The following is a 24,214-nucleotide window of genomic DNA, read 5'->3' as shown; positions in this document are numbered from 1 at the left end:
CCCGTCGACGGTTCCTCCTTGACTTTTCCAGGTGTTGTGCTTGTCCGTTCTTTAGCGTTTCTACACGCAGGGGCTATTAGGGACGATCCCAGGGATTTGCGGGGGCCTCTCGTCAGGACGTCATCTGCCACCGGCGGTGGGGGTGTGGGGAGAGGGGACACCACGGGGCACTTCACCACAGTGTTTTCTTTGATATTTCATGGCGTAAGGTCGTATTTTTACATTTTTCCTCTTCATATGGTATCTGCTAGTAGAATTTCTTTTTTCCTATTTACAAAAATAAGAGTGTCGCGGGGCGCCTGGGTGGCTCAGGGGGTTAAAGCCTCTGCCTTCGGCTCAGGTCATGATCTCAGGGTCCTGGGATCGAGCCCCACATCGGGCTCTCTGCTCTGCGGGGAGACTGCTTCCTCCTCTCTCTCTCTCTGCCTGCCTCTCTGCCTACTTGTGATCTCTCTCTGCCAAATAAATAAATAAATAAATCTTTAAAAAAAAAAAAAAGAGTGTCGCTTATTAAGACTGAATTTCAGGAGGGAGGGAGGGGAGTTTTCTACGGTGGGATCTCTGCGAGCACCATATCGCGCTTTCCTCAGACACCAGAGTGCGAGCTTCTCGGAGGCTTCCGCCCTGCATAGACGGGATCCAGCTCGTCCCTCAAATCTCTGCCTCCTGGTGTCTGCTCTCTGTCGTCCTCCCCCAGTTTTATTGAGATACAAGTGATATATGTGCTTAGAAGTTTTTGGTGTACGTATATACTGTGGACTGGTCCGTCGCTTCATGTAGTTACAATAGCTTTTGCTTGTGAGAGCTTTTTTGATCTGCTCTCTTAAAACCTGTCAAATATACAATAGAGGACCCTCAACTGCAGTCGCCTCGCGGTACGTGACACGCCCAGAACTTACTCGCTGTGGAACTGCAGGTCTGTGCCCTGTGACCCTCTTTGCCTGATCCCCCCCAACTCCCCCCTCACCCCCCACCTCCGGCGACCACACAGCTTTTCTCGGCTTCCAGGAGGTTGTCTGTCTGTGTGATTTTGAGATTCCTCATGGAAGTGAGACCATACAGGACTTATTTTTCTCTGTCTGACTTATTTCATGGTGCACGATGCCCTCAGGGCCCATCTGTGTCAATGCACACAGTAGGATTTTCCTTCTTTTTGATGGTGAATAGTGTTCTGTTGTGGGGGCTGGGGGTGTGCACACGGTGTAGAAACGTTTTACTTTGATACCATCCTACTTGTTTATTTTTGTTTCTGTCGCTTGTGCTAATCTCCTCCCCTAGATGGTGACCTGCACCTAGTGCCTCACTTTTTTTTTAAGTTGTAGCTTTTTTTCTTTTTTGAAGATTTTATTTATTTATTTGAGGGGCGCCTGGGTGACTCAGTGGGTTAAGCCTCTGCCTTCGGCTCAGGTCATGATCTCAGGGTCCTGGGATCGAGCCCCGCATCGGGCTCTCTGCTCAGTGGGGAGCCTGCTTCCTCCTCTCTCTGCCTGTCTCTCTGCCTACCTGTGATTTCTCTGTCAAATAAATAAATAAAATCTTTTTTTAAAAGATTTTATTTATTTATTTGACAGAGAGCAGCGTGAAGAGCGGAGGGGAGAGAGAGAGGGTTGAGCAGACTCTCTGCTGAGCGTGGAGTCTGACTCGGGGTCTATCTCATGATGCCAAGATCATGACCTCAAGCTGAAACCTAGAATTGGACAATTTAGCGACTGAGCCATCCAGGTGCCCCTAGATAATTTTTTTTTTTAAGACACCGAAGATTCGTACACGACAATTAACCCACTGGACCTTTGGTTGTACACAAGACACCGCGCCCAGCCACCGAAGAACGCATGTTGTAAGCTGAGCCACAGACGGGAGCATTTTGAAGGACGGAGGCTATCCGGAGTGTATGCTAGGACCAGAGTGAAATGCGGCTGAAATCAAGTGCATTAACAAGACAAACAAGGCAAGACCAAACAAGAAAACAGTTTTTAAAAAATATCTCCCTGAATTTGGAAATTAAGAAACACAGTTCTAAGCAAGCCACCAGTCAGAGCAGAAAGCACATGGAAAAATAAGCAGAATTCTAACCGAATGGTAAAGAAAATACTACATAGCCAAAAAGCTGAGACGCAGGCAAGTGCAGCTCAGAGGGAAATTTGTATCGCTATGCATCCCCTCCCCAGGAGAGGCCAACCTGCCTCTCAACTTGCAGTGGGCCAGCTGTGCTCAAGCCCCTACTGTGAGATAAGCAAGTGGAGACGTAAAGACAGGAAAATAAGAAGCAGCACTGTCTTTACACATGACGGTTACACACAAAATACTAAGGAAATCCACCCCAAACTGTTTGAATAAGGGAGTTAAAGAATATCTCCAGATGTAGATAATACAAAAATGATTTCTAAATTATCTGCAACAAGTGATTGGAAACGAAATTCAGAAATCCATTTCCAAACTTTCAAAAACTTCGAAACTCAGAGGCCTGCTCAAAAGACTGTGAGTGCCCTTTCCCCTCCCTGCTGTTCCACTAAATGAGGAAAGGAGCTAATGCTTAACCCTACTAATCTCGACCCCTTCCTTATGCATGCCTTCCATAGTTTGGAGCTGAAGGAATCGGGACTTTTTGTGTGATATTAAGAAATCCACAATCTCCTACGGTGCGGGCTTGTGCTCCTTCAAGCCCGGTGTCCAGGCCAACAACGTGCCTTTAAGAAACCTGTGGGCACGCGGGATGCCCCAGAGAGGCCGCATCATGGACCACCATGGACAGCACGGTGGGTGAGAGTGTGAGCTGCGCACTGTTGGGGGCTGCGTTTGAGGCCAGTGTCTGCCCCTTACGGGTTGTGTGACTCTGGGCTGGTTCTTTCATCTCGCCCCTCTCTCCTCATCGGGGTGACAGACACGACCTCGCGCCCGGAGGGAGCTAAATGCAAGGACCGTGGCACAGCAGCCCGCCTGTGCTGTGAGTTCAGTGGTCAGACCCTCACAGGGCGCGCTGCCTTGCCCTTCAGTCTCCTGGGACTGAAATCATGCCCATCGATGCGGCTGTCTTGCAGGAAGGTTTACCTCTCGGGAAATGCCTTGTTCTCACCCCAGCCAAGAGGCAGACCCTTTCCCTCACCCTGCGAGCGCTCTCCCACCCCCTTCAAGTGATTCCTCTCCCGTCCACACACAACCAGCGTCCGGACTCCTACTGTCAGAGGTGCCTTGTATCTCTGTATCTCATTTCATCTGGGCGACATGTTTCTGAGGTTCAACAACACCAGTGCAGGCCTTAATAGTTTCTTTTCATTCATCGTGGAGGGGTGTTCAATAAAAGCAGTATACTACAGTTTGATCGTTGGTTCCCCTGTTGGTTGACTTTAGACAGAAGGGATAGGGTTTGGGTCAGAGGGGGTTGGGCAGGCTTTGGGCGGCTTCTCCAGGAGCCCTGAGTCACCATGAAGCCGCCATGCCCTGGAGGACTTGGGAGATGCTCTGATCAGGGGTTCTGGCTGGGCTCAGCCTTCCAGAAATCCCACCGAGACCCCAGACCTAGGGGCCAAAGCCATTCTGGAATTCCAGGTAAGTCCATTCAGTGGCTATTTTGCTAAAAACTTTGTGTTTATGTCCACATTCTAGATGTTGGTATTGGTATCAGAGTGTGGTGCTCCCTTCTGTATTTTCTGAAAGATTGGGGGAGATTTATTGGCCTAGCAACTGATGGGACCTGCAAGTCTCTTTTTGGTAATGTTTGTCATCGCAAATTCGATTTTGCAGTAGATGCGTGGTTCTTAGATTTTCCTCTTTTACTTTGTGTCCGTTTGAGTAGGTTGTGTTTTTCAAGGAATCAGCCCATTCTACAGTGTACAGTGTATTTGTGGTATTTTCTCATGAAGTTGTCGTAAGTCTGTGCTTGGGCTGAGAAATGGTCCACTCATTCCTGATGCTGGTTCTTGTATTTCTTCTTTTCTTTAATGGCATTGGCAGGGGCTCATCACTGTTATTAATATTTGTAATAAACAACGTCTGGCTATTTTAGTCTTCTCAATTTTTGTTATTGTTGTTTCTAATTCCGTCATTTGCTCTCTTCAAATTTATTATTTCTCTTCTTCTCTGTACTCTTCACTTCTGCTTTTTCTCCCTCCCTCAGCTGGAAGCACAGGTCGTTGGTTTTAAGGCTTTCTTCTTTCCTAACGTAGTGTTTCAAAGCTGTATGTTTCCCTCTGGGCACCGCAGTAGCAGCGTATGAACATTTCGAGTCTGTTGTGTTTTCATCGCTGTCCAACTCGAAAAAACTCTTTGTAATTCCTTTTTGACCCATAAGCTATTCAGAAGTGTGGTGTTGAGCTTCTGTGTGGATTTTCTAGGTATCTTTTCATAATCGAGTGGTAATTTAACTCTTCTGCTATGTGATGAGGAGCCTGGCTCATGGCTGAGAGCGTATGGGTGAGGCAGGGATTAGTGTGGGAAGGACCCGGAATCCGCCTCCTCACCGACACAGCGGACTCACTGGCAGGCTCCGTCTAAGGTGCCTGGCGCTGGAAGTTAGAGTCAGAGTCATTAGGCAAGAGAAAGAAATAAAAGGCATCCAAATTGGAGAGGAAGAAGTAAAATGATCTGTTTGCAGATGACATGATCTTATATGCAGAAAACTCTATAAAGACGCCACAAAGAAGCTGTGAGAACCAATAAGTAAATTCAGCAAAGGAGCAGGATGTAAAGTCAACACACAGGAATCAGCTGCATTTCTAAGTACAATGAACAAATCTGAAAAGAAACTACAGAAAGAAGCCCACTTACCATCGCATCCAACAATAAAATACTTAGGGATTGACTTAATCAAGGAAGTGAAAGACATGTAGAATGAAAGCTGTCAAACACCGCTGAAGGAAAGTAAAGAAGAGGGAAATTCATGGAAACAGATCCCGTGTTCATGGACCGGAAGACGTAATGCTATTCAAACGCCAGTGTCAGCCCAAGCATTCCACGGTCAGTACAGGTCCTACCAAGAGAGCATGATTTTTTTTTTTTTTTTTGCAGAAATAGAAAAACCCATCCTAAAATTCATATGGCCTCTCAAGAGACCCTTAATAACAACAACAACAGAAAAATGTTGCAAAAGAACAAAATGAGAGAATCACACAAAAGTCACACAAAAGCTTCACAACATGGGATCTGGCAATGATTTCTTTGGACATCACACCAAGAGCACAGTAACAAAAGAAAAAATATACACGTTGGACTTCATTAAATTTAAAAATTCTGCGCATCAGGAAACACTGTCCTTGGAGTAAAAAGGCAGCCCATTGAATGGGAGAAAATATTTGCAAATCCTGTATCTGATAAAGGACTAATATCCATAATATAGAGAGAAGTCCTACAACTTCAGAACAATAGAAAACAGGTTGGATCAGCAATGGGCAAAGGACGTGAGGGGCACCCGGCCGGCTCAGTCAGAGAGGCATGCAACTCTTGATCTCAGGGTCCTGAGTTTGAGCCCCACCTTGGGGGCAGAGATGACTTAATAAATATAAATATTTTTTTAAATGCATAATAGACATTGCTCCAAAGAAGACCTGTGAATAGCCAGTAAGCACACGAGAAGATGCTTGACATCACCATCATTAGGGAGATGTGAAGCGAAACGACAGTGAGTCACTGCCTCACACTCCTTAGGTCAGTTACCGCTAATAAAACAGAACAGAAAACAGCAGGTACTGGGGAGCTGCGGAGAAACTGGAATTCTTGTGTGCTGTGGGAGGGAATGCAAAATGGCCCAGCACCCCTCCTTCTATGTAAATATACCCCAAAGAATCCAAAGCAGAGTCTGAAAAGATACTTGTACACCGTGTTCATAACAGCATTATTCACGGTAGCTCAAGTGTGGCAGCCCACGTGTGCACAGATGAACGGATAAACACAGTGTGCATGAGATGTGAGATGGCACATTATGCAGCCTTAAAAAGGAAGGAAATTGTGCACTGAATCTTGAGTAGTTTATGCTCAGCAGTCTAAGCCAGTCACCAAAGGACAAATGCTTCCCGATGTCATGAGTAACAGGAGCTGAGAGCAGCCCAAATCATGGAGACAGAAAGTGTGGCTGTGGGTTCCAGGGGCTGGGGTGCTCCCAGAAGTAAGGGACCCAGTAGAGAGACAAACTGACGGTGTAGGTGAGTGGGGCGAGTCAAGAACATGGGCTTTTGAGAATTGAGGATGGAAAGATCTGGAGCCGGGGCTGAAGGGTGAGCCTCTGGGAGGAAGAGGCCGTGTCCTTGGTTGTAAAGATGGGAGGAAGAAAGAAACTTGTGATGGGAGTGAAGGGGACTTCCCTTCCGCGGCTCTCATCTTCCCAGAGCTCAGGTTCCTGCTGGAGAACAAGGCAAGGGAGAGGAGCCCGTGGGGAGTGCCAGGGACCACTCTGAAGCCCGAAATAAAGAAAATCGGACCGAACTCCGAGCTCCGCCACCCAATAAAGGGCTTCTGACTTTAACCTGAAGGCTACTGGGAGCCATTGAGGGTTTTGAAGGGGGGGGGGATATGACCAGCGTCCCGTGTTTTCGAGTGTGATCTGGCTGGAGTGTGCTGTCTTCCCAGCAGATGCCCAAGGCCTGGGGGGTCCAGACCCCAGCAGAATAGAGAGCCCTCGCTGGGGAGACGGGCAGAGAGGTGGCTCTGAACTCCGTCCCCGCAAACAGCTCCTCCCGTCCTCTGGGGTCCTCACCTGTGTGTGTCCTTTTGAGGAAGAATGAATGTTAATTCCTCTCCCTTGCTGGACTGCAAAGCCGCATTTGGGATATGGTGATAAATCAGACGACAGATCTTCTCTGTGTTGCAGTGAGGTTTCTTCACCAAGGTCATATAATATCCGCCACCTGAAACAACATTTCAGAGACCCTGAAGCGCCCTCACTCCTTTCCCGTGGCTCAGAATGCACAGCTCCGCAGGAAAGTGGAGCGGGGCGGGGCGGCCCTGGGGGGCTGATGGAAACCCCAGGGAAGTCGCTCTCGAGGCTCTCCTGGGCTCTCATTAAAGGGGCGTGAGGCCGACAATAAGAGAAATGGGGAAAATCTATAGATTATTATCAGTGACATGCGCTGAGGAGAAAGACAAACATGGGAGGGGATTGGGGGGGTCGAGGAGTGTGATTCTAAACAGGGTCATGAGACCTAAGTGTGGCCAGCGCTGGCCAGAGAGGGAGCTGGCAAGGCATGCTGCTTTGGCCAGTGGGACCGAGGGTAGGAGCACAGCAGGGGACTGGAAGAGCACTGGAAACGCCACTGGGTGATGGGACCAGGCCAAGCAAGGCCCTGCGGGCCAGTCCTAGGACTCTGACTTTCTCTTGGTGGGAGGGAAGATCACTGTGGAGCCAAGCAGAAGGGTAACACAGTCATTCGGACAACCGAGCAGAGGCGGGGGGGTGAGTTAGCCGGCGAGTGCAGTAATCCGGGAGGGGATGGACGACAGGCCAGGGCGCTAGCCAGGCGTGGAGGTAGGAGAAGGGAAGGCCCCCTGGGGCTTGCAGACCGATGGGATCTGGGCTCTGAGAGATGGAGAGGTCAGGGAGCCTCCAAGGTTTTGGCCAAGCTTCCACGAGAAAGGAGCTATCTATACTGGGGGCAGTGGGTGTGGTCACTGAGAGCAGGGGCCCCCTCTCTGCTTAGGGTTTGGACGAGCCGCACAGAGCTGGTCGGCGTCCACGCAGCTGCGGAGTAGGCTCCAGGTGCACGCCTGCGGTGTTCAGGAAGGCGTCTGGGCTGGAGACACACACAAGTTCCAGCACAGGAGACCCGATGACGTCCGGGCGTGGGCAGAGGCACGTCCACGCCACGAGCAGCAGAGACCCGGAGGGCGTGGGGTCCAGGAGAACAAGGGGGCCGCCGTGGAAACCACCCACACCCGCCCAGGCGCTCCGCACACACTGCTCACTCCTTGAGGAACCCGGTTTTTGAGGTCCGTTTTCTAGATCGGACGGGGAAGGCTGAGGTCGTCCTGGCCACATGGATGGAGGCTACGAACCGGCAGAGTGAAGCTCAGACCTCGATCTCCTGACTCGGGGTCTCAGACTGTCTGCACCTCGCTCCCCGCTCCTGTCTCGGGGGCCCTCCGGGGAAGCAAACTGTCCCCGGGCCAGGGCCAGGGCCAGGGCCCGTGGGGAAGGGAGGCCGCCGGCCCGCCCGCCCACACCGCTCACCGTACTTCCGCTTGAGGAACATCGAGGACCCGCAGCACTGCAGCTCCCCCTTGGCCATGATGGCCACGCGGTCCCCCAGCAGGTCAGCCTCGTCCATGAAGTGCGTGGTCAGCAGCACGGTGCGGTCGCTCTTGTGCTGCTGCAGGAGGTCCCAGATGGCCCTCCTGGAGAGGGCGTCCATGCCCGAGGTGGGCTCGTCCAGCATCAGCACCTGCGGGCAGAGCGGCGGCCGCTGGGGGTGGGGGCAGAGCGGGGTCTGGGGCCGGGGCCGGCTGTGCAGGAGGCCCCGTGAGGCTCCGGTTTGGGAAGATGTGGCCGTCCCCACGCTGGCCGGGCCGCTCTGCCGGCGTCCGGGGGTCGCAGCCAGCCCGAGCCGCGTGGGGGCTGGAGCCCGAGGCCCCAAGCGGCCGTCCCTGTGCACGGCCTCCTGCCCACCTACCTTGGAGCCCGCTATGAGGGCGATCCCGATGGAGAGCTTGCGCCTCATGCCCCCGCTCAGGAACCGGCTCAGGGTGTCCTGCTTGTCCTCTAGGCCGAGCACGTGCAGCGTCCGCTGGACTTCCTCGGGGCACTTCCGACGGGACAAGCCCTTCAGCTGCGAGAGCGGGGACGGAGTGGTCCGGCGGGGGCTCCCGCGGGACAGTGGCGCTGGCCTGTCCAGTCCGAGAGGAGCCTGGCCTCGGTGTCGTCCCGTTCCTTCCACGAGCAGCACCTGGTGGCCTCATGTCCCTCCCCACCTCCCCGGTAGACGCCCACCAGTCCAGCCAGCACTTTGCTAGCATATACGTAAACTCGGCACAAGAGGCTTACTACCTTTGGGGAAAGGATGCGCAAAAGGCTTTTTGCATTTTGAACCGCGTGAACATCCGTCTCATCGACACTGAGTGCGGCACGTTAAAGGATCGCACATCACGACCGAAAGGGAGGTGTCCCAGGGAGCCTCAACCGATGAAAGATCTGTGTTGCGTAATGAAGAGTCTGGCCGGCCTCTCTCCCCAGCTACCGGGAGGGACCTCTAAATCCTTGGGGTGATGGGCATCCTGGTTATTCACCTCGTACCCTGGGGCCACATCGGAGTTTATGCTCCGGACCTGCTGGGAGTGGGGAGGTGTGCCCCAGGATTGGACCTCTCGGGCCTGTGTGATGATGCTCCGAGAGAAATTGGACACTTGGCGGTTAAGTGAGCTACCGGGTGCACAGCCACGTCCCAGCAGGGCGGACACGGGCCCAGACCTCACCCTGCATGTCTCGCTGGTTCCGATTCGTATCCTCTGTAGTCAAACCGTACCCCATGCCCCCGGCCCCTTCCTGAATGTTTAGGGACTCGCGTCCTGGGAGGTTTCAGGGCCTGCCGAGGCTGGGTAGGAAGGCTGCAGGCTGCCCCTCCCCCAGATCGGACGCAGAGGAAACATAGCCCGCCGTCCGTGGACGCACCTGAGCATAGAAAGAAAGATGCTCGTCTATGGTGAGGTCTGGGAACAAGATATCGTGCTGGGGGCACCAGCCCATGCTCCTCCGGATCTCAGCCATATCACAAGAAATTTCATACCCCTTGACATAGGCCCATCCACCTGAAGGGGGAATAAGACCTAGGAGCAAGTACAAGACATATGCCAAGGTCATGTTCCCGCAGAGCACTCCGCAGCCCCAGGGCTCACAGATGCCCAGTGCTCGCATCAGATGGCCTCACTCCTTGTCACGGTCAGTGACCTCCATGGACTGTGTGTTCCGTGACCCTGAAGGAGGACATGTGGCAGGAACGGAGACGGAGACATCCCTCCTGCCTCTGAGGAGTGCCTGTCCGGCTAGGGAACAAACACATGGGCGCACGGAAAGCAAATTACACTGTCGTATGTGCTAGGCGATACTGCGGAAATGGGGTTCGCTAGAACGCTTCACCGACTGAGCCCCCCGGGTGTCCCTCATGCATTAAAGTTCTTAGCAAACACGGGAAAATATAAATTCTGATTTTTTAACTGACTTTTCCACAAAATGGCCTGTTGAGGTCATTTCTCCACATCCACGAAATCTCTCTAATTTGGGCAGACTAATAAGATTTCACTGTTACGAATACACGCTCTTCATTTATCCAACGCATGCTAAGTAGTTAGGCAGTGGTTTTTGGTGTTCCCGAAGTATGAACTTGTGAGAGGACTTGGCCTTCTTTCCCATGTATCTCCTTCCTCTACGTCAACCTAAGCAGATCCGGGGCGCCTGGCTGGCTCAGTGGATCCAGCTCTTGGTTCCAGCCCAGGTCATGGTGTTAGGGCTGCGCCCAGCGGGGAGTCTGAGAAGCTCTCTCTGCCCGGGCCCCTCCTTGTGGGAAGAGGAGCGCAGAGCCGTGTGCCAGCCCCTTGACCGTGTATGAGACCTACTTCCCCAGACGGGAAGAGCCACCGATGCCCTCTCCCGAGTACGGGGTCACGTGAACCACCAGACACACTACAGACGGTAAAACAAGGAAACAGCGAGTGCTTCATAACACACGTTCGTCGGTGAGCTCTGAGGAGGGCCGACGGAGGCACTCGGGGCGGGTGGAAGGCTCCATTCCTTGAGGGGCCGGCCCGGCCCGGGTACCTGCCAGCATGCAGCACAGGGTGGTTTTGCCGGCTCCGCTGTGTCCCAGGAGGACGGTGATCTGCCCCTGGTACAGGTTCATGGTCAATCTTTGACTGCGCTGTGGCTGTCCCTTCCCATGTCATACACCTGTGGAAGAGTCAGCGTGTGACCGACTCCCTAACGGGCCCGGGGCATTCCTGAAGCGTCTACGACCCACATCAAGTCCCAGGGAAGCCGGTCCGTCAGTGGGAATCCAAGTGGGAATGTGGACGGGAGTCCTTCTTTCGGGGTGTAGCTGCCCGGGGCTGCCGGGGAGCCTGACGGGGATGCCATGCTGGGGGTTCTCCCCGACACCCACGCCACAGAGGCCAGGGCTCGAGGATGCAGGGCTTGGAGCTTGGCAGGGAGTGTTCTCCCTGCTTCTCGAGCCACACCTTGCCCCGCGTGACGTGGCAAGCCCCTGGGAAATCATGCCAGAACCACGTGTCTGCAGACAGCCCGTTTTGCGAGCAGAGGGGAGATCCCTGCTCTCGGAAGCCGCACTCGTGCCTGGCTGTTCCCGCTACTGCCATGCGTGAAGGAGCTGGAGCCATCCCCCGTGTCGTGAGTCCCCTGGGCTATGATGGGACACCACCCCGCCCCCCCTCCCTGGCTCACTCCTGCTCCCACAGGCAGAGGAAGGTGGCACGAAGCGTGACAAGGACACCGCCTCTCCCTGCGCTCATCGCATTTGAAGAACAGAAGATGCCGAAGGAGAAAATGGTGCTCTGTGGGACGTGTGGGGGCACAGGGCCAATGTCTAGGCATCCTGTCCCAGGAGCGCCTGGTCACGCGGGGCTCTGTGTGTGAACGCTGGTGACAAACACACCCATCTGGAAGCCCGTCCCGAGAGCCAGGGCACCCAGTGACCAGGTGTGTGAACCATGCAGGAACGGCGTGAGCCAGTGAGGGCTGAGCTCCAGGGTGTCCCTGGGCAACCGCGCTGGTGCGGTGGGGCTGGGGAGAGTGTTTCAGGAGATGCCACCGAGACCCTCCATCCTCCTCCGCTCCACTGCACAACAGCAAACGGGAGACATTTCATGTTCGATTCCTTTCCTGAGGACAGCGTCGCAGGAGGAAATCCCACCTCTACCCGAGAACAGACCTCGCAACCACCGTCAGAATTAAACACAAGCCTCTACAAAGTATTCGTCAATTCTAGGAGGGAGGGTCATGCGCTGATACCTTGTAGAGATGCTGGATTTCAATCCCCTTCACCAAACTGGTGGGCTCTTCCTGAAAGAATTTGCTTTCCGCAGGTTTGCTGGGGTCCCCGATGTCCAGCACGGGCCATGTGAGGGGCACGGACTGTCCGCGCCAGTGTGACGGCTGGACAGAAAGTCAACCGACATTAGCCTGTTCGGGTGAATCGACTGTCGTCGTATGGTAAATTAAATTCTGCACGCTGCCCGCCCCCAGCCCCCCACCTTTCCTGGTATCCAGCATTTAACGGTGCCCGGAGAAGCCAAGCAACCTGCTCGTGGACTCACTACCGGTAAGCTGCATTTTCGCCCACAGCTCATGGTCCCGAGGTTGGGGCGAGCAACAGCGGGTGCACTGCACCCAGGCTCCCAGCGAGCTGGGGAAGCCGTCATGTCGGCTGACAGCCTCCCTGGCTGAGCCTGGAGAAATCCTGGGGTGGACACTCCTCAAGGGCCAGCAGGCAGCCACGCAGCGCCCCGAGACGGGGTCACCCCCTTCAAAGACCGTGGACAGGCCCGCAGGTGACCCCACTTTGTAAGGACACAGTGACTCTGAGAAGTTGTTGGGGTCGCCAAGAAAGGGGGAAGGGAAGCGGTGGTGTCCCGTGCAGACTTTCGGGGCCTGACACGGGGGTGGGCACACCAGGACATCGCAGACACGTCTGTAAGGGACTCTGCATGGGACACCCACGGGGGCAAACGTCAGAGACACTGAGATGCGTTCATCGCTCTCCCTTGCCGACCACAGCTGGTAGGTTTGGGGTGAATCCTGGCTCGAGAATCTGGCTTAGATTTCCTGGGATTGGAGATTTCCATCAGGACACCACTGAGATGGCTGAGGGTACGGGGTGGGGGCTTGTAAAAAGGTCTAACGTGGCCTATGGAACAGCAGCACCGGTACTCACCGTGACAAAGAAGTACCACGGCTTAGAGACACCATACTCGCCCGGGAGGACGGCCTCCACGTAGCAGGCCACCACGCTGTACAGGACGGCGTCCAGCAGCAGCAGCAGCAACACCTGGCAGAAGTTAAACTCCCCGCTCACGCTGCCGATAGTTTTCCACCGCTTACCCGTGCCTGAGCCAAAGGAAGGACGACCTCACTGCACGAAAGCCAAACTGCTCCCCCCTATACCGCTGGCAACCAGGCTGCTGGCAGGACTGGACTGCCTGGGAGTCAAGGGACGGGCACAGGGAAGGGGAAAGCGAACGTTGTGGGCTCTCCAGTGAGATAAGCCACTTTCAGGATTGCCAGAAGTGCTAGTGGTTTCCTTGGGCCAAAAAGGGGGTTCTCCACGCATCTGCACCTGGTGGCCTGTTGTCTTGCTGGGCTAATTCTCGCTCCAAGTGAGGTCAGGGTAGTTACCTCCTTACCCTGCAAGCTTGCGTTCTCATCCCCCCTGGGTGGATTACCGGCCCGGCCCCGGGGACCAGCGTCCCGGGAGCAAGCGTCTGGTGCCAACCGTGATCACAGGGGCTCCCGCTCTGTGCTCTGAATCTGGCCCCATACTGTTCATTCACCATCCGCGCAGGGCCTCATGCACACCCACTCCCGGAGCAGGGAAGGGACGGAGGAAGGGCTCGGAACCAGTTCCAGGACGCCAGGGGTGGGGAGTGATCTGTGTGATGCCAAGTGCCAAAGCTAAGTCCCAGCTGACGAAGCTTCTCCTTTTGAGCCTCCGAGATACGGAGCGTCTGCTGCCACCTGGCAGGCTCGTGGTGGTGGTGGAACCGCCAACACAGCAGGAGAGACTCGAGGGGGTGGTGAGCGCACAGATGGGCCAGGTCCCTGGTCGCCAGTGCTTGCTGAGCGCCTGGGGATTCAGTTCCAGTCAGGTGTGTTGGGGGTTGGGGGGCCCCGCGGAGGCTGCATTTCCAAACCCGCTGGTGAGGGGGACCAGGGGCCAGAGACCCACGGGGATCCCATTCCCATGACCGGTGCGTCGACATGACTTCCCAGAGTGTCGCCGTCCGCTGGCCACCAATCAGATCTCACACGACTCAGGACGGGTTCCAAGGTTGCAGTGGCCACGGGGCACACTTGGCTCCCAAGAGGTCCATCCCTACTCAGTGCAGATCTGCAGGGTACAGAGGGCAGAGGGGCAAGGCTCCTTTCCCACCTCGGCAGACATGGGATTGCCGGTCAACTTTAGGTATTGACTGTGACCGTGTGACCAAAGAATCACAAAACAGAGCTTTAACAAGCAATCCAAGGGAAGTATCCATGGGACCTGATCCACACCGGGGGGTCAGTGGCTCCCAAAATCCCCAGAGCGCACGCCCCATCCCCCGCCACCCAACTGCCCCTGGCCGGATGTCTGCAGGCAGCCTCTGGCCCACTCCTGCCGCTTGTCCAAGCTGACAGTCTCCCTGTACCTGGTCTCCCTGCACCACTCACATTCCACACAACTCGCCTCTCGCCAGCTCATGACTATTTGTTCCAAACCTTTCTCTTCCTCCCCCTTTTCTCCTTGCTCCTCCAGTTTTCACGATTCCATTTCATATCCAACGTTGGTATATTATTTATACTTCTAAAAAATTTTTTTTCAGTATCGTTGTAGGCTCTACATTATTCGTCTTTAACCAGACTGTGTCATCAAATGACGTGGCGCGAGGCCCGTTCGCGGGGTCTTCCCAGTCCTTCCCCACCCCCGCTACGGTCCTACGTCTCACTTCCGCAGGAGCTCTCAACGCCGTAGGCTTCTCCCGCTTTTGCTGTAGACACTCAGTCCTCTTTCAGAGCAAAAAACCAACAAAACAAAAATACCCCCACGAAAACCAAAGTATTTCCCATTTCCGTTGCCCTGCCCCCATCCGTTGCATCCAGACTGCTGTGTGCCAGCCCGTCCTGCTCCCCGACGTCTCAGCCTCCCCACAGAGGAGGTGGGCAGGGGCCTGAAGTCTGCTCTCCCTTCCACCGCTTCGGGACTCAGCCAATCTCCTGCTTACTCCTTTCTCTCTCTATCCGACGCTTCTAGTCTTCCGTTGGCTCAGTACTGAATTAACGTGATTGGCTCCGCGTAGCCAAGCCTGAAGTAAATTATCTTTCCTCTCCTCCTGGAAAGTATTTATGCCCTCTAGGTTCTGACATTACGCCCTCAAAGAGCCCCTCTTATGTATTTTAATCTCACCTGTTCAAAACACAACAAAACCCAACAAAAACTGAAGGCGTCTCTCTCAGGGTGAACCACTGGCTTCGGCTCCCATTGAAAAGCACTTTTGTTCGCCTTTCCGTTCCTCTGGCTTCTCGTAAGGTTTTCCTCCTGCCGCCTGCTGTGCTCTCTCGTACGCTGGTGTGTCCCATGTAGACGTCTTCTTCGTATTCTTGTCTGGGATTTGCCGGGCCTCCTGACGTCCAGTTTGGGGATAGATCTGGGCTCTGTCTCTTCAGAAGCATTTCTTCTGCCCCCTTCTCTCATTTCCTGCGGGACCTCTTCTTAAATGGGGACAAGCCCTCCCCACTCTTCTCTGAATGCTTTCTCAGCTCTCGTGCACATTTTCGCATCTTTTTGGTCCTCTCTGCTGCCTCCTGCATGGTTTCTTCTAACCCAGTTCCAGGTCATAACCCTCTCTCAGCGGTTTCAAAGGCACCGCGAGCCCACCCAGTACACGCAAACACGGCCTTTAGAGAAGAACGTATACTGAGCGTTGCTGTCTTAACAGTCTGAGCCTTGGTAATTCCGAAATGTGGGGACTTTTCTGCTGGCTTTCACCTACGGTGGCTTATTGCCTTGGGTTTTTAATTGCTTTCTACTGTGTTGCGTTTTGCCCTGGAGAACGCGTCTGGGAGGATTCGCCGTGATGGGGATGAAAGTGCTTCTGCCAGGCACCGGAGTGGGGGCTCTGTCCTCCTGGGCCACCGGAAATCACGTCCCCACTTGAGGGTCCCTGGACGGCCCTTGCGGGGTGACCCCGGGCTGCAGCCCCGCCAGGTTCTCAGGGGCAAATTTCTTCTGGGTTCTCCTCCACGATGTGGTCAGCACCACAGCACCTTCCCCAAGGCCCTCTCGTTTATGAGGGGTTGGGGTGCAGATGCAGGGACCGACTCCCTGGCTCCCCTTCAAGAAAGCCGGGGAGGAGAAGAGAATCTCAGCTGTCAACAGAAAGTCCCCATAAAGTTCCCCTATCCACTCCCTAACATAGGAGGAGTCACAGAGACCTTATGAATTCTACTTTCCCCCGTGCTCATTTTGGAAGTGTGGCCTCATCAGTGTTTTCTTAAGGACAGCCACTCACCAGCAATAAATTCTGGTTAGCTTCACACCCTTAACCCATTGAGACCACCCTGTCTAACAGAGAAGTAAATTGGTAGGTGGTTCCAGGTCATTGGAAATTATCCCTGTTGCAGTAAGAAGACACACAAACCAGACCCAACCTAGAACTCCCATCCCTGCTGCCTGTCCCTAAACCAAGCCGTAGCGTCTAGAACCAGAACTCGAGATAGAAGCCAACGCTGAGCTGTGAGGTCGCTGAGAGGTCGCTTGCTACGGTGTCCACGGGCGTTTTCCTGCTGCTGAGATGGATGCCAGTTCCACCCAGAAAGCCTCCTGAGCCCAGCGGGCCCTCGTTTTGGATGTGTTCGCTGCCAGCTTCTGCGGTGGCCGTCGGCATTCTGAGGAATTCTTCTGCCTCCGGAAGGTAGGACAAGCGAGCCCGTGGGGGTGCGCTTCCCAAAGTGGAGCTTGCGAGGCCCCCGGGCCTCCCCCAAGTCTGTGCTCGAGGAACGTGGCGTCTGCGAATGCAAAGTTCTAACGTGCTCACCGACTCAACTCTTGTCTTTTCCATGGAGCTACATAGGCTTGTAGTTGCAAAGTCGTTACTGGCTTTAGCTGGGCTCGCAAACCGCCGAGAGCCGTGTGGCGTGAACCGTGTCCTACGACCCACCGTGGTTGCCAGGGTGTTGCAAGCGCCCCCGAGGCTGGAAGAAGCTGCCTGTGAGGGCCTCGCAGAAACGCAGGTCCCCTGGCCGCTCTGAGCTTCAAGGTCACCCCCCACCCCGCGGGAAAGAGAGGGCTCACCTTTTATCTCAAATGTGGAGATTGATCGGACCCCCAGCGCCATGGCCACGTTGGAGAGCAGACAGAAGGCCAGCTTTTGGAAGTGCGTTCTCTGGGGGTAGCTGAACGTGAAGTACAGGTGCGCGAGGTACGTGAAGGAGAAGCTGATGCCCCCAGCGGCAGCTGCGACGTGGGCTGCGGGAAGACACGGCAGCGGCCATCAGCGGCCATCAGCCACGCGCCAGGTGGCCCACGCGCCTTCCTGCCATGGCCGGGGACGGGGGGGGGCGGATCTGCGGGGACCTCTGCATCCCAGAAGGGAAGGAGCCTTTTACGGAATCTGTGCTTCCACTATGGAAAGGCTAAGGGTACGTGCGGCACTAGCCGGCAGGCATGGATCCGTAAGGGCACAGGTCTGTGACTGCCGAAGACAGCATGGACAGCGTCTCCTACAGCCCGAGCCCTCCCTGCACAGATGGTGGCCCACGCCGCAGCCCCCAGCCCAGCACCCTACCGACAGCCCCTTACAGAGCCTTCACGCCCTCCCTGCTGGCAGAGGAGGAAACGGAGGCTCAGCCACAGTAAGTATGTCTGTGCAGGGTTGTGCAGCAAGGGAAGCACGGTCAGGGTCTCGGGGTTTTCCCGGCTGTGAGCACGGCCCTCCGGACTGGGAGATGAGCCAGGCCAACCGCAGGCTGGGAGACGAGCTCGGGTGCGATGCCGACGTTCAGCTCCCGGGAAGTGGAGAGCGTAGGAGCCGGGGAGGTGAGGATGGCATCCATGAAGGAAAGAGCCCCGTTGAGGCTCCAGGCGGCCCTGCCCGAAACCGGCTTTATGAACCATGGCTGACCTTGGATCTTGTCGACGTCTCTGAGTTTCAGGTTCTCCGTTTGTAACAGGCCTTAAGAACTGCTAATATTTATTAAGCTTTTGCTCTGTACCAAGTACTGTTCTCAGCACTTTCCCTGCAATATCCCATTTAATCCTCATAACAGAGTCACAAATACTGTGGCTTTCCCGTTTCCCAGAGGGGGAAGTGGATGCACCATCTGTGTGGACTTGCTCAAGGTCAGGGACCACACAGAGAGCCCCATGAGGCCAGCACAGCTGTCAGCCTCGGTGCGGAGGGGAGAAAGGCTGCGGTCCATTGCAGGGTCGAGAAGAGGTTCCAAAGTGCTGTCTCAGAGTGGTGTGAGGCAAACTGACCAGGGGACGTGGGTGGGTTGCAAGGCCAGAGGACCTCACTGAGACCCGGAAACCAGTCCGCCCAGAGTTTTTCTCCAGCCAAGTTCCCCTGCTCAGGTGTAGGTGCAGGGGGGCGGGGAGCCTGGTGGGAGCTGGGCTGAGGACCTGCAACGCCAGCTCAGCAGACAGTCGACAGGTGTAAGTTTAAGGAGTCAAAGTTGTGATGGGCCCCGGGATCGGAGCGGCTAGGGAAGCCGGCCAGGCACACGGTGGGGTGACGGCTAGTGGAGCAGCGTTAGGGGCGACGATCAGGTGTCTCGATGGGGGTCAAAGAATTACTGGGAGGGGCGGGTGCAAGAGGGAAGAAGCTAAACAGGGAGATGGGGGGGCCAAGAATGAGGTGTTTGGAGCAAGGCGTTACTGGCAAGGCTGAGGTTTAGAGAATGAAGCACTCCAGCGAGTGCGGAAGGGGACAGGCAGCAGCGGAGTCCTGGGTAAGAAGGAGTGTGGTCTAGTCGGTTGACACCCTCCTGGTAAAGGGGCTAAGTGCCCTCAGCAGGGAGGGCAGAGGCGTGGTCTGGAGGCAGCAGGCGGGAGTGGGGAGACACCTTCCCACCAGCCGCCTGGCGGTGGGTGGGGTCCTGGGTGGCAGCGCTAGCGTCCTTCAGAGATCGCCAGGGAGGCATTTCCTGGGGCCCCGTTATAAATCACTGATATTTGGGGAGGTGTTTTAAGTTTCAATTTTAATTTGATTTTAATTTTAATTGTTTTCTCGATTTCCTTTTTGGAGCGTTCACTGCTAGTGTCTAGAAACACAACGGTTTTCTACATGTTCATCTGTAGCCTGCAAACTTGCTGAACTTATTTAATGGCTCTAAAAGTTGCTATTGTGGATTCTTAAGGGTTTTCTCTATATAAGATCGTGTCATGTTTGCATGGAGAGAGTTTTGCTTCTTCCTCTCCAGCTGCCTTTTCTGTTTCATTCTTAATTGCTCTGCCTAGAACTTCCTGCACATTGTTGAGCAGCAGAGGGGAGAGTGGTCATCTTATCTTTTTCCCGATCTTATGGGGAACGCTCCCAGTTGTTCGGCATTGAATCTGAGGTTAGCGATAGGGTTTTTGTGAATGCTCACTATCGGTCGAGATAATTCCTTTATATTCTAGCCTGTTAAGTGTTTTTATCATGAAAAGCACTGGATTTTGTCCCATGCTTTTTCAGTACCATTTGAGACAAATAAAAGTGAATAAAATTGTGTTTATTTTTTCCTGCATCCAAAGTAGTGTGTTACATATATTGTTTTTCATATGTTGAATTATTCTTTTTCTATTAAGCTTTTTATTTTAATTCGAGTATACTTAAAATACAGTGGTGATTATCCTTGTATCCTTGGTATAAATCCCCCTTGGCATGGTGTGTAATCATTTAACTATGCTGTTAGTTTAGTTTGCCAGTATTTTGTTGAGGACTTTTACATCTTTCTTTATAAGGAATACTGGTGTGTAGTTTTATTGGTCTGCTGTCTTTCCCGGTTTGGGTATCCAGATAATGGTGTCCTACAGAATGAGTCTCGAATATCTGTGTTCTTATTTTTCAGTTGTAAGTTTTCTTTCATTTATTCTGTGGGTTACCTTTCCACTTTCTTGATGGTACCCTTTGAAGCACAAAAGTTTTTAATATTGATTTAGTCCAATTTATTGAGCCTCTTCCTTATGACTTAACGCTGTTGGTGTCATGTCTGAGAAAACACCGTCTAACCCAAGATCACAAAGATTCATGGCTGAATTTTCTTTTAAAGGTTTTGTAGTTTTAGCTCTTCCCTTTGGGTTTATAAGCAACTTTGAGTTAATTCTTATGTACCGTGTGAGGCGGAGTTCCAACGTCATCCTTGTGTATGTACACACACAGCTGGTCCGGCGCTCTTTGTTGAAAAAACTAAACCTGCCCTGCTGAAATGTCCCGGCCCCTTCATCAAAAAGTCAGTCCATCGCGAACTCTGCAGCTGTGCTACATTCCTGCTCCCACTTGGGACTCTTCCTGCTATTTGCTCTCTAGTCTGGTCTTGCTTTGCTTTGCATCTGACCTCTTTGGTTTTGCCTTTTCTTTCTAGCCCTCTGCTTCCTTCTTGTGCTTAACCACAAGTTCAATATTTTGGGTTTTCGTTTTCAGCACCATGTTAGCCTTAACTTTGAAGCACCCTTTGATACTCGTGCTCCAAGGTCCCCCCATAATTCTCTTGCTCGACCCCCCACTCCGGACATGCTCACCCTGGAGCTACTGCAGGATGGGGAGGACTCAGGATAGAGTTCGAATCAGGAGACGGCGTCCAGGCGCAGTCAACCTCCCAAGGAACACACTCCCGTCTTGGCGGAGTTGGTATTTGCCAGGACCCACATATTAGAATATTACAATGTGATGTTTGATGTAAAATATTCACAGATGTCAAAAGTAAACTGCCTGGCTTCATTTATAACATATTTTTATTTTTGCCCAAGTTCTCGTAAGCCCTCTTTCTGTCACCAGCTGCTGGACCAATCCTCCATGAATGTTTTTACCTCTGCCTCTCTATTGGAATTCTACCACACTCTGACTTCGACCCCTTTTCCTGTTATTTGTGTCCCTAGTAGTTCACTGATTCTCCCAATTATTTTATTTTATTTTATTTTATTTTATTTTAAAGATTTTATTTATTTATTTGGCAGGCAGAGAGAGAGAGAGAGAGAGGGAGGGAAGCAGGCTCCCCACTGAGCAGAGAGCCCGATGCGGAGCTCGATCCCAGGACCCCGGGATCACGACCTGAGCCGAAGGCAGAGGCTTTAACCCACTGAGTCACCCAGGCGCCCTTGATTCTCCCAATAATTTTAGAGGTAACACCCCTCCTGACAGGACTGAAGTCCCAGGAATTCCGTTCTTACTATGGTGTCCTGGAACTACCCTACCTTTGTGCCCAAGTCACAACCAAGACCTGGAAACCATCGGCACTGTCGCCTTACCCATCATCTCCATCCAACATGGGACTTAACCATTTGCATCCCTCTGAAACGACATCGAGAAGCCAAACAACAGAAAAACATACCTACACGAGCTGGTTCCCTAAGCCTTTGACAGGGCATGGAATAAGCCCATTGCTACAGTAACTTCGGAGGTGACAACCTGGCTTTGGAGGCACGATAATTCATGCCGTGGGTGACCCAAAGAGCGGCGCCACCAGAAACAGAAGTCAACAACACCCTCCCTGACAGCCAGCGGCGTCGGGACTCACCTTTTTGAAAGAATGTGCTGATCGTGAACGCAAAGGAAATGGTGGCCGTGGCAAAGCACAGTAGAAAAACGAATATCAAAGTAGGGTCGCTGTTTCTGAACACCGTCACACCGTTCACCTGCGAGGCAGCCACAGGCGCCCGCCGTTTTTACATGGAGGGAATGCGGAGAAGGCACGAAATACCCGTTAACAAGGCGGGAATTAAACACACACACAGAAAACGCACGAGATGATCCTAATTAAACAACACGAGCCAATTTTTTTTGAGGCAGACTTTGGTCCGGTGTCCACGATCATTTACAGATGATGCCTTGTCCGTGCACCTTTCTTTAAAGAAGGCGCCGGTCTGAATGCAGGTGAATCTCTTGCTGTCGTGTGGGAGTGTATCACATCGGTCACTGTCACTATGACAGAGGACTACCGTATTCCTTTTGGCAGCTTACGGCTCTCTCCCCTTTTTGACACGTTCTGGCCATTTTCTTTGTTTTACGTGTTGTGCTGTGTGGTCTGGGTTTTCCTGCCTTCCCTTACCCGAAGGGCCCCAACTTTGGTAATTTAGAAGGTAGATTTTCATACATCCACGTGGGGGATGATAATTTAGTCCTTGAATGGAAGTTAGCAAATCGGAACCCCGAACTTCAACAGCAGCGTGGAAGGAAAATTTAACAAGGCAGCAGGGGCCTGAGAGACGTCCTCATCTCTTCCAAGAACTGTTTTCAGCTCTCCGTAGAGTGCAAAATGTGCCATGTCTTAAAGTTTCTGAAATACATTTCTCGGAATTCCACTTTCCTAATGAAACTAACCATGCCCGTGGCCAGCCCTCGCAGACCCGGGAGCGAAGGAAGGCCAGGCTCTCCCGGGCGGGGCACGCTCCGCGCCTGAGCCCCACCAAGCTGCAGTACCGCTAGCTGTTGCTCGCCGGTGCCGAGTCTCGGCACACACCCCCGGCCCCCCTCTGCACTGCTGAGCACCTCCCGGGGCCCGGAGACGCATACCTGCATGCAGAAGAGGACGGTCACGAGAGAGATGGCGATGAGGGCGGAGATGAAGAACGCGAGGAGCCAGGCGGGCCGGCGCGGCCGGCTGCTCGCCGCCATGCACGTGTACTCCTGCGGAAAGCGGAAGAGCCCGCGGCCTCTCGCGTTCGGCCGAGACGCCCACGGCCCCTGCCCAGCCAGCCTCGGTCTAGAGCACACTGTGTGCGCCAGCAGGCGGAGCAAACTGGCCACGGCGGGTGTGGCCGGGCAAGGTCCCGGGAGGCTATGTCTAGACACAGTCACAAGAATCAGTCGAAGGGGAAGAAAATTAGAGAGTAAGAAGGTCGATGGCCGCCAAAGAGCGAACGGTGAGGACAGAAGTCATGGGAGCAGGGACGGCAGGGGAACCCGTGGGAGCAGCCGTGTGCCCGGCGGGGCCTCCCGGCAGAGGGCTCCCAGCTGCAGCAGCAAAACAGCAAGCTGCTCCCGGGGGGCCACTCCCCTCCTGTGCATTTCTCAGGGAGCCCCTCAGGAAGCCCCTCCTGATCGGGGTCCCCGCCCGAGCCCCAAAGCAAGGGCTCACATCGTCACAACAGATGGGGTCGCCTCAGTGACGAGCGGGTCCACGGACAGAAGACCGTCCACCTCCCAGCTCCCCTTGGAGGCCCCTCTGAGGCCTCGGCAAGCTCTGCCCTGCCTTGGCCTCACCCCGCTCCGGCCATTTCTCACTCGCGCTCCCGCCCCTCTCGGTGCCGGCAGAGGCCCGCGTCGCAAGCCGGCCCGGTTACCTTCAGCCTCTCCTTCTGCCGGGCCGCGGAACTGACGATGTTGAGCTCGAGGCCGAGGAAGCTGAGCGTGAGCAGGAGAGGGAGCTCGCTCTGCAGAACCAGCAGGAACGTGTCCTGGATGTGGGCCCCGTGGGGGAACCGCTTCACCAGCACCGTGAGACCCTGGAACATCTGCGCGGTGGCACTGTGGCCGTGGTGCCGCATGCTGGCCTTGTCCGGCGCGTGCTGTAGGGCCAGGAAGCCCTCCTTGCTGTATCCTGCACGAGAGCAGAGCGCACAGCGGGCGTGAGACACCCAGGAAGACCCGCGCGGCAGGACACCCGATGAGCCAGACGGCTGCGGCTAACGGGTCATGAAGGCGCGCCGGCAGAAGGGCGACAGGCCCCCCGCTGCTGCTGCGCGGAAGAAGGAGCAGAGTTGCCACGGCCCCCATGGCTGTGACTGGTGCCTTCTATCAGAGACCGGGGCAGAGGTGTCCTGAGGAGACAAGGGACGTCCTCCGCAACGCTCTCGTGTGATGGGCCCACAGTCCCTCTGCTCGGTGCTCGGGCTCCAGGGAAAGGGGACCCGCTCTGCACTTCCAGTCATCCCAGCCGCATGGCATGGTTCAATTCAAAGCACTTGGGAGACACGGCGCCCCTCCCCGACTGTGACCTGTCTCGGAGCTGTCACCGCTGTGTTCCGAGGGTAACGGGCATCGGCGTTTGCTGCCAAGCCTCGCAAACAGTCGTGACCGTCAGCAGCCCCTGTTTTGATACAGTGTCGTCGGTGGGCTGAGGTCATCTTTTGGGAAAAGATGAAGGCTGAAGGGCAGAGACGCCGGGCCTGGGGGTCTTGTAAGAGGTAATGGCCCCGCTTCCGAGCGCGGTTCCGGGCCCTCCTGTGGGCGGAGCCAGGGCGGGGCACACAGGAGTGAGGTGGAGGCGACCAAGGTCTCCCGAGGGCCCCGCCCCCTGTGGACCCCAGATCCGGGAGGATGAATGTGGGAGGAACACGCGGTCGGTACTAAAATCCCAGGAATGTCACGTGGTCTTGACTGCCTGTTGGACTTT

The 24,214-nt window shown here is 54.4% G+C and overlaps 1 protein-coding gene across 1 annotated transcript in view; it reads right to left on the bottom strand.

Annotated features, from left to right (window-relative positions):
* The window catches only part of LOC116860171 (ATP-binding cassette sub-family A member 17-like), a gene marked incomplete at its 3' end in the record, with an annotated part of 57,829 nt that overhangs the window by 26,927 nt on the left and 6,688 nt on the right, over positions 1 to 24,214 (bottom strand). Inside the window, 13 exon segments of the mRNA XM_032846064.1 lie at positions 6,686 to 6,836; positions 8,156 to 8,366; positions 8,595 to 8,750; positions 9,590 to 9,744; positions 10,733 to 10,819; positions 10,822 to 10,861; positions 11,939 to 12,061; positions 12,569 to 12,577; positions 12,867 to 13,033; positions 16,974 to 17,147; positions 21,398 to 21,515; positions 22,393 to 22,506; positions 23,163 to 23,419. Of these exon segments, the coding sequence (XP_032701955.1) occupies positions 6,686 to 6,836; positions 8,156 to 8,366; positions 8,595 to 8,750; positions 9,590 to 9,744; positions 10,733 to 10,819; positions 10,822 to 10,861; positions 11,939 to 12,061; positions 12,569 to 12,577; positions 12,867 to 13,033; positions 16,974 to 17,147; positions 21,398 to 21,515; positions 22,393 to 22,506; positions 23,163 to 23,419 (1,762 nt within the window).

Source organism: Lontra canadensis, unplaced genomic scaffold, assembly GCF_010015895.1.
Source record: "Lontra canadensis isolate GAN:19392208 unplaced genomic scaffold, GSC_riverotter_1.0 scaffold171, whole genome shotgun sequence".
In the NCBI taxonomy this organism is placed as follows: domain Eukaryota; kingdom Metazoa; phylum Chordata; class Mammalia; order Carnivora; family Mustelidae; genus Lontra; species Lontra canadensis.
This window is presented reverse-complemented; position numbering and strand designations above follow the sequence as displayed.